The sequence below is a fragment of the Tauraco erythrolophus genome, chromosome 10 (assembly GCF_009769465.1).
Source record: "Tauraco erythrolophus isolate bTauEry1 chromosome 10, bTauEry1.pri, whole genome shotgun sequence".
NCBI lineage: Eukaryota > Metazoa > Chordata > Aves > Musophagiformes > Musophagidae > Tauraco > Tauraco erythrolophus.
In genome coordinates this window covers 35,155,178-35,171,823 of record NC_141474.1, presented here as the reverse complement: position 1 = coordinate 35,171,823, position 16,646 = coordinate 35,155,178, and the positions used below count along the sequence as shown (strand labels likewise).

Genomic DNA, 16,646 nt, shown 5'->3' with positions numbered 1-16,646 from the left:
CCGATGTCCGTAGAAATACCTTGATAGTGAAACTCAGGAGTATTTTCTCTGGACTGTTTCTTTCCATTTTCTTCTGGCAACGGCCGGGAGATCAGGCCCCCCAGCGCACATCGCTAGATGAAGATGTTGGTTACACAGAACAGCCCATCTGTTTAAGCAAAAAGATGCAACGCCGTGTTATTTATTGCAACACCGTGTTATCCATCAGCCAAGTTACACAGATGTTATAATTTTTATTTCAGTACTATGTAATTGCGTTCCAGCCTGCTAAGCACAGAATCAACGGAAACACCTGCAATTAGGCTAGAGTTTGGGATTTTCACTGGGGGGGATGTTGGGTTTGGTTTTTTGCCTAGAGGTGCTTACAGACAGATTGCATTTCTGAAGCCAACCTCGTAGCTTTGCCTGCGTAACCAAGCGGGGGAGACAGCAGTATGATAAACTCCTTTGACTTTTGTTAAAATTTTGAGTTGGAATTTTCACCATTTCGTGGACTATTTTTATTAAATAGGCCTTATTTTGCTAATGAAATCCTAGATAGTGTTTCTAGCTCATTAATACATAGTAGAAGATCATATAACTCTGACTATCAAGCTATTCTAGCTTTGCATTTATTCATCTTTTCTCATATATGCTCCACAGAGGCAGAGTGGGTCTGATTCCAGAAACACTCTTTGCTTGGCCTTTGGGCTAAGTAATAACTTTTATTTGAAGGCAAAGTTATTTGAGTCACTGAAGATAACCTTACCAAAGAGATTACTGCTGCAATAAAACATGAAATAATATTCAAAAAAATCTTTACCTTTATAAAATAATCCTTGGGTAAATTATTTTTAGCACATCTAAAGGAGGAGAGGAAAGCTTGGCAAGCTCAAAGAAAATGGAAGTCGAGTTTTATTTCAAGCCATAGAAACAGGAGTGCCCTTTAACTTATTAATAGCTCTAATGTGGGAACGTCAGCGATAGCTACAGCCCTTCAAGGTCTGATCGCACAAAGAAATGGCTTAAATCTGCAAGTTTGTGTAAAGTATTTGAGTCTGTTGTTGTTCCTATTGTGCAAAGAGAAAGAAGGGAAAGAGGAAGGAGACGGTACTTAGTCTAACAAAGGCAAATCAGCCGAGTGGTTCCTGTGGAAAGAGGGCAGTGAGATCCAGCAGGAGACAGAGCTCATCCAAAGAGAAATTTATCCTGGGAATACAAAAATTCCTACCCTTTCAGAAGTGCGGCTGTAGAGAAATCTTCCACTGATTGCTCCCAGTGGAAGATAAGTAACTGCTTTTAAGATAGATCTTAAAATATTTATGAGGGAAATCACAAGCCGCGGTGCAACAGCAGAGCTGGGTTTGATAAGCCACGAGGCATATGCTAATTATGGGTTCCACAGCTGCCTTCGTTTTTCTGTGAGAATTAAAGATCTGTTTAAAGTTTCCTGCGCAGTTTGCGTGCAGCAGGCATGTCCTTAAGCCATGGGAAGGAACTGAGAGCCGATGTCTGGGAGGGGGAAGCGGAGCTGCAGCCCGTGCTGTGGACTGGGGAGATGCCTCCAAGAGCTGCAGGTGGAGGTGGTTGATCTTTACCTCTGCCGTGAGCCACCCTCCGTCTCCTCCTGTGAAACCTGGGGCTCTGGAGAGAAATTAGATGTTTCAGTCACTGCTAGTTATGATCCATTCCTGGATTGTTATTTTTTAAAGGCCCAAAGAGAACATCTGGAAAGATCTCTTCCCACAGGCAAAAGAAGTGGTGTCTAGCGTTACTTTTGACAGATATTTATACATGCTGCGCTTAAAAATCTGCAATGATGCAGACTCCTCCTCTTTCCTGCGCAACCCAGTGCTAAGTTTGCCTTAGTAGCTCTTCCGGGTCCTACCTGCTGCAGGTCAGACCTGTTGATCTTGTTTTGTTTTTATCTTTTTGTTTTTATCTTTTTATCTTTTTATCTTTATCTTTGTTTTTACCTACTCCAGACACGAGCAGGTCATTCCCCTAACTTCTCCAGGGGCAATCCTTACATGTATCCCACAGTTGTTATCAGGACTCCCTTTCCTCCTCGGGTTTTGAACTGTCCTGCTGTTCCAAGCCTTCCTCCTAGGTGAGATGTTCTCCTTGTTCTTCTCTGGGCTGTGTCTGGTGCATCCGTGCATCTCCCGAGGTGACCCATCCACTCTGGACACAGCCCTCCCATGATGAGAAGAGCAGCACCACCACTTCATAGGCTGCACGTCTATTTTTATTTACACACCCCAGAAACGTGTTTGTCCGTTCATACCAAGACAGCATGGATGATCCGCTGTAATCACGGATGCTTCTCTGAGGAATTATCACAGAGTCAATTCTTGTTCTTCTCGCACACGTTCTGTTGGCTATTTTTGTTAAAGAGCAGAATTTTTGGACTTAGTGAATTGAGTTGGTTTTTTTTCTGAGCAAATGATTTCTCTTAGTCACTAAGTTAATTTTGAGTTTTAACCCTCCCTCTGAGAGGAATGCAGCTCCTTCTCCTCACAGCACATCCAACTTTGAGGTTCTTGCATCAGAATCCGAGCTCAGGTGGCCCTGGGACAGTTCCTGTGTTGCTGGTCAGTGCTAGAAGACCCGGGGGAGATGGTTTGGGACTGTCAGTGACTCAGTGCACATTGATCTTTGCTCCAAACAGCTCTGTTGGGGCTCGGTCTGCCTTGACAGCAGGTCTGCCACCTGCTCTGCTCTACTCTCCAAACGAGGCACTTGGCCAATTTCTCCTGTCTCCTTTCCTGGTTAAAGGCAGGGATCAGGTGGTGATCTGGTTAAGCACAGGTTCGTCCCAGGACTGGGGCTGTATCTATCTCCTCTGTCTGTTAAAAGTCATCTCAGACCTCCAAGGCTGGTTCACATCCCCAGTTCTGAAGTTCCTAAAGGAGACTTCATCTGCTCCACCATGGTTCACTTCTCAGCTGCACAAAGAAATTTGAGATAACTTGAGTATAAAGGATGATATAAAAAGCTGAATTTTATTCTGTTCTCTCACAGTAATTTTCCTCATAAATACTTGCTGGGATTATGAACTATTCCTGGGTATGTTGGGGCTGTACTGGTTTATCCTGTTAAACACTAAGGCACTCCGTGCTCCGTACCTGCTTCACTTATCCTTTTAACATATTAGCAGGATTCTCTTCCGTTGCACTATGTAATGTTTTTTTTTATTTGATACGATGGAGTTTATCTGTGTCTAAACGAAATTCCATTAAAGATATTCCGTACAACAAGGCAGAAGGGTTTAAGACTGGGTTTGTTTTTGCAGCTGCCATAAAAGCGCGCCGGCACTATCCGAAATCTTAGCGTGAGCCCGCGCCGGCCGAGCACCGCTGTTTCCCTGATTTTACGATACCCGGAGACGCTCGCTTGAAGAAATAACTTGATAGAAAGCACCACGCGGGCAATCTATTATTTACCCTGATTATCTCGAAACAGGCTTTTGTGTTAGGGCTGCTATTGTGAAGAGTTTCTCCAAATCACCATTCCCCGGGTTTTCCTGCTACCTGAATCCATTTTAAATACAGAAATATGGAGCGAGAGAAGCGGTGCCTGCCCGGCTCCTGCTGAAATCCCGCACTTACCGACGCCACTGAGCAAGAACAACAGCAAGACCATGTAATTAGAGTGAGCAATAACTCCGGGGATACTTCGGTACCTCTGTGTGATAATTGCCTTTAAATGGGGACTTTTCTATTGGCAACCACACACTGGAATTTAAAAGGCAAGTTTGGAAACAAATCACACCCAGGTAATAAAGTTTTAACAATACCTCTTTGTTGTGAAAACAGCAGCAATATAAAGTGCTTACATTCAGATGTATTCAAATGTAGTAGTTTGGGTTGGAGCACCTCTTTTAACAATCCGAGGATGTATCTATACTCGATAGAAAATGTTAACAGCGTCTGTAGGTCTCCAACTATCATATCATGGTAATTGGATGCTGAGCTCCTTCGAAAAGCACACATTGACCCCGAGGGCCACAGCGATTCCTTTGGCACATGAAGCAAAACTGTCCAAAATCAAGGGGTTTGAGTTATCAGGGTCCTGTGCCTAAGCATAAGATATTCCATGTGCCTCCCTTCTTGAGAAGGATTTTTTTTTTCTGATATCTTAAATATTCTTCCACAGTAGCATCAATTTAATTAGAATTAAAAAGTTTTCTTACCCTCTCTCAATTAAGTTACCCAGATTTTCCCAATCTGTCTTTAGCTTCACATATGATCAAATTACTGTGATTTTTTCAAAGTATGAATTAGCTGGGAAATTTACTGACCATTTATAAGTTTGAAAAATTAGAGAAGTTTGTTTATCTAAAATAACAGCTTTTATTTTTTTAACATTAAATGTTTTGTTGTGAACAATAACAATCAGACTTAAACCTTGATTTCTGGGGAGAGAGTCGATGGCAATTTGGAAAATCAGACATTAGATTTTGGAAGCTGACAGAAAGGAGGAATGAGTTTTAGAAAAAAAAAAAAAACTGTCATTTTAGCATTTGTTAGCACAGCTTTTGAAAGTGGGTCGTTGATAGGAGAGAGGCTGCTGGGAGGCAGTTGACCTGGGCAGGTCTCAAGCCAGTGAAACTGGGGAAAAGCAAAGAGGAGACAGCAAAAATCTGAAGGTAACTTGATTCAACAAGCCCTTGGCACCACCACCGCCCCTGGAGCACCGCTGCTCCTTGCTGCTGCCCACCAAAGCTCTGCCCAGCCCAGGGCTGCATTTCCGAATGCACCTCTGCCGAATTGGTGGCCACGGCTTTGGCCATGTCCTCTTCAGCCTGAGCATGGGATGCTCTGCTTGGAAAAGAGAACCATTCTGTTTCCAAGATAACACGTTGCCAATGAGTCAACCTAAAGGGGTTGGAGGTGCTTGCATATACATACCGTGTATATATTGAGATGCCTGCACTAAGTACTTTTGAGAAGTTGCTGACTTTGCAAATGCTTTGTTCCAGAGAGTTATTGGAGAACAGAAATTAAGACACTTAAAATCCTTTAGCACATAGTTAACAACCTCCATCAGTTGTGGTCTTGCTTTCTCTGCAAGCTTAATGAAATGCAGCCGTTAAGCGTTCACTAAGTAGGTCTAGTTGGAACAACTGCAAAATGTGTCTGGCATGCCCTGTCAAGTTAATATGCAAACAAGAATCGTCTTGCTTAAAATGTACATTATTGTGTGTATTTTTAGCCATTTTTAAATTAGAATTTCGCTGTTTACAGCATTTAGCATGAGTTCTTTGTCGGTGTGTGAGCGGGTGGAACGGGAAGGTTGACCGGCCATAGCGAGGGCAGGGAGGGCAGGTGTCTCTTCTGAGGCCTCCTTGCACGGCTCTTTCCATGGCCAGGGAACCCAAATTCCCCGGCAAAGATCCCCACAGTTAGGAAATTTTTACAATGCTGGCTGGCCAAGCTAGTTGCCATGTTTTGATTGCTTGACTTTCATTTCAGTCCTGTAAATATCATATTTTATATTTTATCTCAGAATCAGTGTAAAGAACCAGTTTTGAATCAGATACAGAGTGCATCACAACTGGGGTCTTTGTGACTGAAACAAGAAATGCTTCTTATAATCTTATATGTGCAAACACACAGGGACAATATTTCACTTTAAAACATTGCTGGTGGCATATCTCTCTCAAGCATTTAAAATATAAGCTTTAATATTTTAGCACAACAAATAGTCTTTTGCTTCTGCAGTTACAGCAATAATCTTGTATTCTCTGTATTCCTGGTTTAAGACTCAAAAAATGCTATGTTATTCATTTAAATTAGAAATGAGAAACAAATCAGCATAAGCCATTCATTTTACAGTTTCTGCACCTCACAGCAGCCTCGTGTTAATGCTGATGAATAGGACCCGACAATATCCCTCTGTTATCAATTCCATCGGTCTACTGGGGGGAACCATCTTCCAAATCCTTCCGCCAACGCTCAACGTTTGGGAGAATGACAAAGCCACTCTTCTAAGAACCTCTCAGGTTTTGGCTATACCCTCCACAGCTCTGTCTTAGAATAAACTGAAGAAGTTACATAAATCCATCCAGGCAGAGTTAGCTCATGGACAACTTTTGCAATATTTCCTGTCTCCTTTCTCAAGGATTTTCAGATATACTTGTCTCAGTAGTGCTGAGCGGCTCCTGGCTGGAAAATATACAAAAGCCAAACTCTACCCAAAATTACACCCACGTGCCCCAGAGAACAGCTGCACAGGCATTGACAGAGCAAAATTTGGCTGTTCTCTATGCTAACAAATTTGATGTAGATGATGCAATGTGGAAGTGGTGTCCCCAGCACATTGCTCCCTTGTTCCCAGCATAATCCTTGTCCTTATGGTTTCATGAGCAAAGACTGGGAAGACAAACGAGCTCTGCGCGCAGGCGACGACACGTCCAGTGGCGTTGAGCTACCTCTTCTAACAGTTTGTCACACTCAGTAAAAATGTTTTTCAGTGCTTCGTGAGCCATCACACAAAATGTGTTTCACGTTCCCGAAAGCCGGGGCTGCGTACCTCTGCACTGATTTCTTCACTGAGATAAATGCCATACCTCGCCGATAAAATAATCTCTTGCAAATGTATGCCTTTATTTAAAATACAAGCATTTAGCATTTCGAATGTGTTCTGGGGGTGTTGGCCCGGACAGTGCTGCACATTTTCCTCTCATTAAAAGGAATTTCAGAGATTCAAACCAGTAAGAGGAACATCAGACTGGAGAGGACCTTCCGAGTCACCACATCCAGGTCCCACAGACACCATCCGAACGCATTTCAATATTACCTAAATTATCAGCACTTTCCGAGTGTTATTATCATGGTCAAAGCTCTGTTTAATCAAAGTCTCCATCTGGCACAGACTTCAAAAGGGCCTCCTCGTTCAGATTTATCTATTTAACTTTGCGGGTGAATTTTCCATCACTGTAAATTTCCTGTCTCGGGCACTTCGCCTTGAGGATGATTGCATTTGCATAAGACTAAACAAATCCGTGTCTTCGCTGGTTCATTTTGACACAAGATTTTAAGGCTTAGCTCTCCCAAGGTCAAGCTTTCTACAATCCTGCCTGTCCTCCGAGGCACGGAGTCAGGTTTCTCTACTTGACAAACTTTCCTTTGGTCAAAACCCTCGTTTGAGCGTTCCAGCACTCTCCAAGCAGATTACCTCTCCCATCACAAGCCACTGCTTTCTAATTCAGTCTTTTATAGACTGTCGACCGGCTCCTCCAAAGCCATAAATCCTCAACTAACTTCAAATGTAACAATATTTAGAGATGTTATCTGTAGGACTCAACTGAGCCTTCGGAGTCCCATTATCTTACCATCTTTTCTTTTAAAAAAATATTTTTGACAGCCCAGTCTTTTTCATCTTTTTTTTTCCTTACTGCTTTGACCTTGAGTTAGTTTATTCCTTCTCTGTATATTTTAAAGGTTGCACAAAAAAACTATGTATCAAGGCTTTCCTATAATAAATCATTAGCCTGAATATAGTTAAGTGAAATGCTTATTAACATCTCTCTGCATAAACCATTTAACAGAATTAGTCTTGCTTATTCAGACAACCCAAAGAGGTCCGTGCTTTTGTCTACAAGGCATCAGCGTTAAAGCTTATAATTATTTCTGGTTAATGCAGTCCTTGGTGTTAGGAAATGTTGGTTCGCGTGTTTCAGCATAGTACTTTTCCTAATCTCTTGTATTAATTAGAGATAGTGATACAATATTACTTTGTTCCTTTCTATTCACCACCAGGAGAGAGGTCTGAATATAATCCTATCTGTGCTAAGAGCGTGCTTAAATAATTTCACAACTGCTGTTATAAAACATTGGGATTATGTAGAATAATCACTAAAATAGAAAAAAGGAGAGCTTGGTAAGAGCGTGTGGACATGCACAGAGGGACCTTGGCCAGCCCTCGTGCTCCGACAGCGGCGGAGGACACGGCAAGTGCTGGCCTTAGCAGGGGTTTCTCCTTCAGCAGGACTGTGACACCGTGGAATTGACTCCCAGGAAAGATGCTGGATGTGGTCTTGTCAAAAGTGAGAAATGGACCCGCTTTTATCGGTAACCAATATCACAGGGAGTCACAAAGCAAAGCGGGAACAGGAGCAGAAACTTTCTCCGTGTGTCTCTGTCCCTGCTGCAACAAGAGCAACGGCTCGCACGGATCAACCGAGAGTTTTGGTGGATTACGGGAGGTGAGAAGAGCCCGAGAACACTAATGAGGACACGGTGCAATACGGGCAAAATCCGCTTCTGTAACCCACAGCTGTATGTCGGTATCGAGGGCTACTCTCAGCGGCCAGGTGACGACTGCAAATCCCACGGAGCACACAGCTTCCTCCATGGGAAGAACCATCTTCTGGGAGAAGGCACGCACAGGGTCCCACCAAACCCCACCGGGTCCCTTCACAGCTCTTCGGCGACGCAGCCGTGCACATGGCTCTGCTCGACACCCTGCCCCTGCATTACCTTCCAGGCGCCACGGCCAAGGAGCCTCTCCCAAAAATGTCATGACCGTTTCCTCTAGCCATACATGCATGGCAACCAGTGCCTGGAGTTAAAACACGGTTAACACTCAAACATCGCTGGTGGGGCCATCAGCACCCAGTAACCCTCCTCCCAGGCACTTCTCCACTAGCATGAAACTAAATTATTATCCTTCAAGGACTGAAGCTGATAGATTTTAATATATATTGCATCTTCTAAATCCTAGGTCGTTTTCTATTTCAAACATCAGACTTTTCATCAAGCTCATTTTAATCTTCTAGATGGAAATTCGCTTTCTTTTAAGGTACCACTGCCACTGCTCTGAACTGAATTTGCACTGCCAGGCCAGCACAAGGGGAGCCAAACAATTTGACCGTAGTTTCTATCTCAGATAGTTACCAAGACATTGTTCTGGATGAGAAACTTTAGCCAAGTAAATACCTCTCTGCCACCCCACCGCTGTTCTCCTTCCCCTCTCTGTGTACCAAAAGCTCCACACACTGTAAAATCCGTTATAAACAGAGTGCTCCGTCGTAATGGTGGTGACAACTGCTATGGAACTGCCCAGGATAGCTGCAGATGTAATCACAGAGTCTGATAATTCATGCTTTTATTTAGTGCCTAATCACACATACCCCCACCATTGTCCTGCTGCACAAATACTAAGACCACGAGTGCAAGTGCGTGCGTCTGGATAAAACAAGGACCTTCAACGCTAAGATCTTAGCAGGGAAAAAAAGAGGCTGTGAGTTTTACGCTATTTTCAATCATTCAGACCTTGCCATTCAATCTCAAACTAAGGTTTTTAGCCTGGCGTAGAGAACTGTCAGAAAGATCCCACCAGTCCAAGTATGAAGTGACCTTGCCCAGCATTACATGGCAATGGTAATGAAAGCAAGGACTACCCAGTACCTACCAAAAATAATTATTCCTTCTAGATGAATGACTAAGCAGACCTTACTAGCAATCTTTAAACTTTAAACGTAAGTTTGTTTACTTCTTAAAGTTTGTAAAACACCGCAAAAGATCTACAGAATTTTATTTATACTTGGGAACGACATTTTCTTTTGCCAGGAAGGCAATCAAGTAGCCACAGTTGAAGTTAATCAAAATACAGAGATGAAAAAGAAAAGGACTGCAGAAGCTTATTCATTTTTAAGAGCCAAACACAACATTTTAAGCTCTATGCCATCCAGTGGACTTACTGTGACATGGTAATTGATGCAACCCTTTTGCCACTGACAGTGGGAGCAGGACAGCTGCTTATAAATTCTCTTTGGAGATGAGAAACACTTGGAGATTTCCAGAAGTCAAGTTAAAGTTGAGAGGCAGAATGATCCGGCAAGACTTTCCCAATCGTTAAATCACCTGAGCCATCTGGTATTCCCCACCCTGGCCATTCCTGCCCAAAGGGTGCTCTGACTGGGGCTGCTCATCATGAAAGGAGGCTGTTGGAGCAAAGCAAAGAACAATTGGGCTGTTTCCACCAGCAGATGAATGAGAGGGTTGAAGAAGGGCACCACGATGCACGTGCTGAACTGCTGGTCCTGTGCAGGCGGATGTCAAAAGTTTTCCAGCTCTCAGTTCCAGTTTGAATTTAAATAGCGTGGATTTTCATACCTGCAGTGCACCCTTCCAAAAAAGCCCTTTAAAGCCAATTTCTGGTCAGTTTGCCTGTTGGCACACCATAGATTTTGGGGACATTTCCACAATGAGAGCAATTTCCTGTTCAGGGGCGCCCCTTGGGGCCACGTGGACACAAACGTGAAGAGCTTCACCTTTATTTTGGTTTTCTATAGCAAATGCCACTGCAGGTCTCACTAAGTGAAACTGCCCCCAGCAGGTACTAATCAGCAGACCCTAATGGCAGCAGCCTGGCACCCATGTGCCCTCTTTGAATGGATCAGAGGAAGTGGAACAGGTGGTAGAGGGGCATGAAAATAATTTTAAATTTTGGCTCAAGCTCTTTCAGAGCATCAGTCCCCCGTGAACTTGGTAGCACAGCTGGATTTCCTTCTCTATGGTAATGCCAAAGACAGGTTTAAAGAAACTCAGAGAGCTGATTAAATGGTTTTTTGAACTGAAATCTCATTTGTTAGACCCAGCTGTAGCATCAGCACCCTGGCTCCTCAGGGCAGGAGGTGTGGGACAGGGTGGGACTGAACAGGGCTAAATATGGGCCATGGACCACCAAAACCAGCCCCTGCGCTTGTTTGGCATCCACACCTCCCTGGCCATGTGAACTCAGCCCTCGGGGCAGGTTATTCAACCCCAGCAGAGTCCAGTGGCTTAAACTTCTCCAGATTTGCTTCTCCTTCAGGTTTCTTTCACATCACACTCTTCTGGTTCGCCACCTTTGGGAGCCATAACTCGTTTCTATTATCTACCCAAGTCTATGTATTTTTCCCCCATTAATTCACCTCGTACCTTTGTGCTGAAACAATCCAGATATGATTTAATAAGCTTTAGAAAGATAGTACTGGTTCGTGTGCAGGAAATCAGATTTACATAATTTTCCACTCGCTTTTATAGCCAGCGTAGTTCAAATTATCTTTACGTTGGGGAAACTCTTTCAATATGATAAAATGAAACCCCACCTAGGCTATGCTTCAGCTTGGTAGCCTCCTTTTTGTGATAAATTAAATGTTGATTTGTCATACTGACTTATCACAGAAAGTTCCTTTTTAATGAGAAGAGCGCGCCCTGTCCTGCAGTCAGTCGTGGCTGTGAGTCACTCATCTAAGCTTTGTCTTGTAATTGTTTTTAATTACCTGAACCTTTCTGCTTGGGGGGGGGAAATTAATGATTTTGGGGTTTATCACATACTCTGCGCCTAATAAAATGTTGCACGTTGAAAATGGACCTCGTAGCACGTCGCAAGCAAAGGGACTGCAGGGAAGGCAAAGGGACTTTTACGTTTCAGTGTTCGGACCGAGCAATACTTGAAATTCAGGAGACTGTGTCCAGCAGAAGCAAATAACGTTTGGTGAAAACCACTGGTGTACTTTGTTTTCTTGGGTGATTGCTGTGGTCTGTCTTGCTCCTCCAGACGGGCTGTGATTTCAGCAAAATCCCCTCTGTTGCTTCATTATCGTTGTTCATCTTGGAGGGCGGGGGTTGACGCAGGGTACCAGCCCCACCGGGCGAGCTCCTGCTCTCCTGCCTGGGCTTCATCCTGACCACACCGCGCGACCCTCCTGGGCACCCTGGCAGCACGGCCCCTGTCTGCCATCAGGGATGCTTTATTTCTCCTCTTCTCTGCCCAAAAGGGAAGCACCTGAGGATTTGGTGATGTTTGCTTACTCCGAAGCCCTGCGTGCGCCAATCCCTGGGGTCTCCCTGACACAGGTGGGCTCGGCGCTGGCAAGGAGTGGTGGTGCTATCAGAGGTGGCTCACTCCTGGGCAAGGCAGTGGGACAAGCTTTGGCTTGGCTCCAGGAAAACTGTCTTCTGCACCGTTGGTCCCTGTTCTGTGTAGCCCTTTCCCATGTACCTGCAGAGTAGAGCTGTTGGCTGAAGTCTCCTCTTCAGACCATCTCTTGGTGTTCTCGGTGCAGATAGCCCTGTGCCTTGAGGACACCTTGGGAAGAGTGAAAGGAGAGATCCTGCAGAAGAGGCAGGATCCTCCACGTAGCATCCAGCCCTCGGCTCCAAAGTGACCTCTCCCATTCCTCGTTTTTCAAAGCAGCCACATTAGTGGCTTCTTCCCTTTGCAGGACAGACTTTGGGTTGAGCATCCCCAGCTCATTCAAGCTGGCTCATCAGGAACGAGTTTGGAAATGTCTGTTCCCCTCCTGCCTTTTCCAACAACTCTGTCCTCTGCAAGCAAAAAGGCCTTGAGCACCAGGACGTGGCCACCAAGCTGGCTCAGTCTTGCTCAGCATCTCCGTCCATGTTTCTGGCAGACATTGGGTCAGTTCAGTCAAAAAAAGCAAATTCTGCAACTTGTATCTAAATGAAGTGCCATTGACATAGGCAATGCCTGCTTGCAGGAATGGCACTCCATACGAGTCTTACACAGATATTATGTTTTAGAATAATCTATAGGATATTCATATAGTCTGGAAAGCAAAACCTTTGATATCAATACAGGATGCTGCGTGTGACTATAAGAAGTCAGGGTTTCATGCGTCATATAAAAGGAAAACATTTGATTCGAGAGCAATTTTGTACAGAAATCTGCTGGCCAAAGCGAGCCTGCAGTGTATTTTTAGCAGCCAGACATCCCAGTAGCATCACCCTGCTAGCCTGGGCTCGGGGCGGGGGGAGGTAACTGGTCCTTTCCTTCCTCCTGCCGCTGCCTTTACAAACCCAAAGTCAGTGGTCCCTGCCCCGGCGCGTTCCCGGCGCGACAGTCAGGACAACCCGCTCACGGCTGCCACGGGTGATCATCTCCTCACTTGTTTCTTGACATTTTTCTTACATTTTAACTCTTTTCTGCATGCATTTCCTGTAATATTTACTTAGAAATTTGCGAAAGGCTTTGTATTAAAGCAAGTAAATATAATTTCTTCAAAAGGATGGAAACTAAATGTGAATCTCGTTGTCTAAGCGAAATTGTCAAACTTTGGCTTCCACCATCAGACAGAAAATGAGTTGTTTTCCAACAGATCTAAATCTATTCACCTCTCATTGATTTCAGTGGAGATCTTAATGCTCAGTAGCTTAAAAACAGATAAATTATTCAGATGTTTAAACATGAAGCGCTCATCTGATGTTAAGTACTCACATTTTTAAACGTTCATCTTAATAATGGTTTATCCTCTTTAAAACAAAAAGTGAAATCCCCCGAGCGGTGTAGCAGGAGGGCTTGGCTACTGCTGCAGCATTTTCCAGAAGAATGCTTTTGCTGCCCCAATAGCTGTCTCAGAAGAATTAATGAAAACGAAGAGTTTGGGGGTCTTAGAGTGGAAATTTTCACTTAACCCCTTTTTCTTCTCTTTGCAGCTCCCAGTACAGCCCAGTACGGGATCACCGGTGATGCCGAAGTCCTCTTCTCCTGCTGGTACCTTGTGTTGACACTGTCCTCCCTCACCAGCGTATTCTACCTGAAGAACATCATTCTGCACTAAGTGTAAAGACCCATAAAAGGCTTTTAAGGATTCTCTGAAAGTGCTGATGACTGGATCCAATCTGGTAGAGTTTGTTAAAAGCAGCGTGGGATATAATCAGCAGTGCTTACATGGGGATGATCGCCTTCTGTAGAATTGCTCATTATGTAAATACTTTAATTCTACTCCTTTTTTTGATTAGCTGCATTACCTTGTGAAGCAGTACACATTGTCCTTTTTTAAGACGTGAAAGCTCTGAAATTACTTTTAGAGGATATTAATTGTGATTTCATGTTTGTAATCTTCAAGTTTTCAAATGCATTCAGTCATGGTCTGCTGAGTTGCAGACCATAGTTTACAAAAAAAAAATATATTGCAGTAAAAACGTGCTTCTTTAAGGCTGCAATACAAATCTTCAGTTCCCTTCTTAAATAGCATTCTATCCACATTTACACAGAAACATTTTTTCTTTTTTGATAAAAAAAAAAATCAAATAATATTGCCTTCAAAATATTTCTTCAAGATATTACACATATCTAGATTTTCTTCTAGCATGATATTCAGGTTTCAAGAATGAGCCTTGTATTATAACTGCATTGTGCAGTACTGCTTTCTGGGTTTTGTTTTTTTTTTTTCCTTTTTCCTGCAAATTCAGCATGGGTGTGCCTTCACAAAACACTACTTTCCTCTCCCTCTCTAACAAATCTGGAATGTGTTTTGGGAAATGATACAGCATCCTTTTGAGCTTTTGCCTCTAGTCAAGGACAAAGGTGCTATTGGCTGAAAGGAAAAACTCCTCTCCCATCTCCAGGGGGTCATCGAGCTGCTTCAGACTTAACATTTTTAGGCAATCAGTCAAGGTCAGCGCCAACTCCTTTTTATGTTCTCCATCTACCACCACTGACTAGTAGGCGATCTCCGTAAAAACTAGTTTTCCCATTACAAAACAGAACACAAATTGCTTTGAGACGTGTTTGGGATGTAGGAACGTTTCCCTTAGTCATTCTAAATCAAAATTCCCGAATGGCTGTAAATGCCAGAGGCTGAGCAGTCCCTTTTGTATTACTGGCGAAAACGATGTGAATTGGTATTTTTTCTTGCACTTAATTTTGTACTGGTTTGGCTAATTTAGCAATGATAAAGGATGCTTTTAAACATTAGATATCTGAAAATACACGAAGTATCAAGCAGAATTTTATATATATACATATATATATATAAAATACATATATATATTAAACTGAGGCTGCTCCAATAACTGCACTGAAGCGCATGTTGCCGTCCATGATCTTTACAGACAGGACTTCATTACCCATGTACTACCACCATACAAATCTCTTACCACAGCAGTTAAGTCCTCACACACAATTCCCAGTACCGCAGTCTACCGAGATAACAGTCTCACTTCACTCAGCGAGGGATCAAGTTTCAAAATAGCGTATAACGCTACTAACATTTTTTTGTTTGGTTTTTTTTTTAACACAGCCCTGGTCAGCATTAACGCAAAACGTTGCTCACAGTTTACAGCAGAAGTTACAAATGCCATCTGTGCAAATTGCTGGGACACCACTATGGCCAACAGCCCTTGAATACACGATCCCCTGGTGACCCCTATAGATCTTGACTTGCTTACAAAACATAGTGACAGGAAGAATAAAGCCAATATCAGCGTTATTATTCCCCTGTTTCGTATGTGAACTCTAGCAGGCAACACAATTATACTACAGCAGTTTTTCCTCCCAACAAGAGGTTTTGCAGTGAGCCATTCCAGACGGGCACTGTGCACGCTCAGCAGTTCCAAATTGAGTTCACGGATACGGATAGCCCTGGTTTTGGAAAGGCAGGCTCCGGGTCTCGCTGGTCGCAGTAGAGCCCATCCCGTGCTAACGTGTAGACAGAACACGCAGTGGATCTGTTGTAGCTCCTGACAAAGGGTATGAGCAGAAATTTGTTGACTCCAGAACATGACAATAAAACGTCCTGGGTCACTCTGCGTATGTTCGGTGACAGATCGTACTATTTCTATCTTATTATTTACAGCCGTGTGCTAAGCAGTTACTATTTTGAGAAATGTGGCATTTTTTAAAACCTTGAATAACATGACAAAATTCATTCCTTAAGGAAATAGTATAAACCCCATTCAAATTATGCTCTACACAGTCCTGATCCTCTGATCTCTCTTGTATTGCAGCTTTAAAGTGCTATATTTTAGAGTGTCCATTCGCTAGAAACAGTGGTGCTGCAGAAAGTGTCATGTCAGTACAGTTTTACGCAGAAAGAAAAAAGGATACGTGTAGCCCAACTCATACGCCTCATCTCACATGAAATCGAGAGATGTTTCTATGCTGCAGCTGGATCCAACTCTGTTTTTCGATGATATGTTTCATTGCAGTGATTCCTGGTATGTGAATATTTCCAGCAACAGAATAGAATGAACAGCAGTGTTATTAAGTAAGGAAAAAAAAAATAATAATTAAGTATTGACTGTTTGCATTCGTACCAGGTAGAGCCACTGGATAACACGGACCAGATAGTCAGTCCCATCTCTGAATTTTCACTTAAATTTGAGGGGACGTTATTATTGTCACATCAAAAAAGAAAAAAATAACAACAAACCCCCGACATTTCTAGGTGCCAATGGCGTTTCCTTAGACGAAAATAGGTATTTAACCATCAGTCGGCGCTGCGTGTTCGGCAGTGGATGTGTGTGTGTGCGTGTGTGCGACGCGTGGCACGGGACGTGCCGCGTGCCCTCGGTGTCCGCCGGGTTAGTGTCCCGAAGGCTGCGCTGGGGCTCTCCCCCCCGCCCCAGCCCTCCAGTCCTACAAAGAGATGCAGCCGTGCTTGACCCTGTGCACCCCTCGATTCCACAGGCGCAGTCCGTCCGTGGGCAGACCACCCTCGTTTTTGCAGGATTGGAGCTGTAGGCGGCGTCGATCAAATAAAGAAACTTGGTGAATCTGTTCCGTGCGGTAACTGGTAATTGTACAGACTGGGACTTAGCGGGACGGGCTTCCGAAACGGGCGGTGCAGACTGCTGCAAATTGAACGCGGCGTTTTGCAAAAGCCACCCACCCTCTAATTCTTGGGGTGCACCTTGCTTTAGGCAACT

General features: G+C 43.7%; 1 protein-coding gene across 2 annotated transcripts in view; it reads left to right on the top strand.

The window, feature by feature from the left end:
* The window catches only part of NEGR1 (neuronal growth regulator 1), a 288,803-nt gene extending 275,248 nt beyond the window's left edge, over window positions 1–13,555 (top strand). For both annotated transcript variants that reach the window (XM_086617140.1, XM_086617139.1), the window contains one exon: window positions 13,431–13,555. In XM_086617140.1, coding sequence (XP_086473266.1) covers window positions 13,431–13,555 — 125 coding nt within the window. The remainder of the gene's footprint in view (window positions 1–13,430) is intronic.
* Window positions 13,556–16,646: the final 3,091 nt, after the last annotated feature.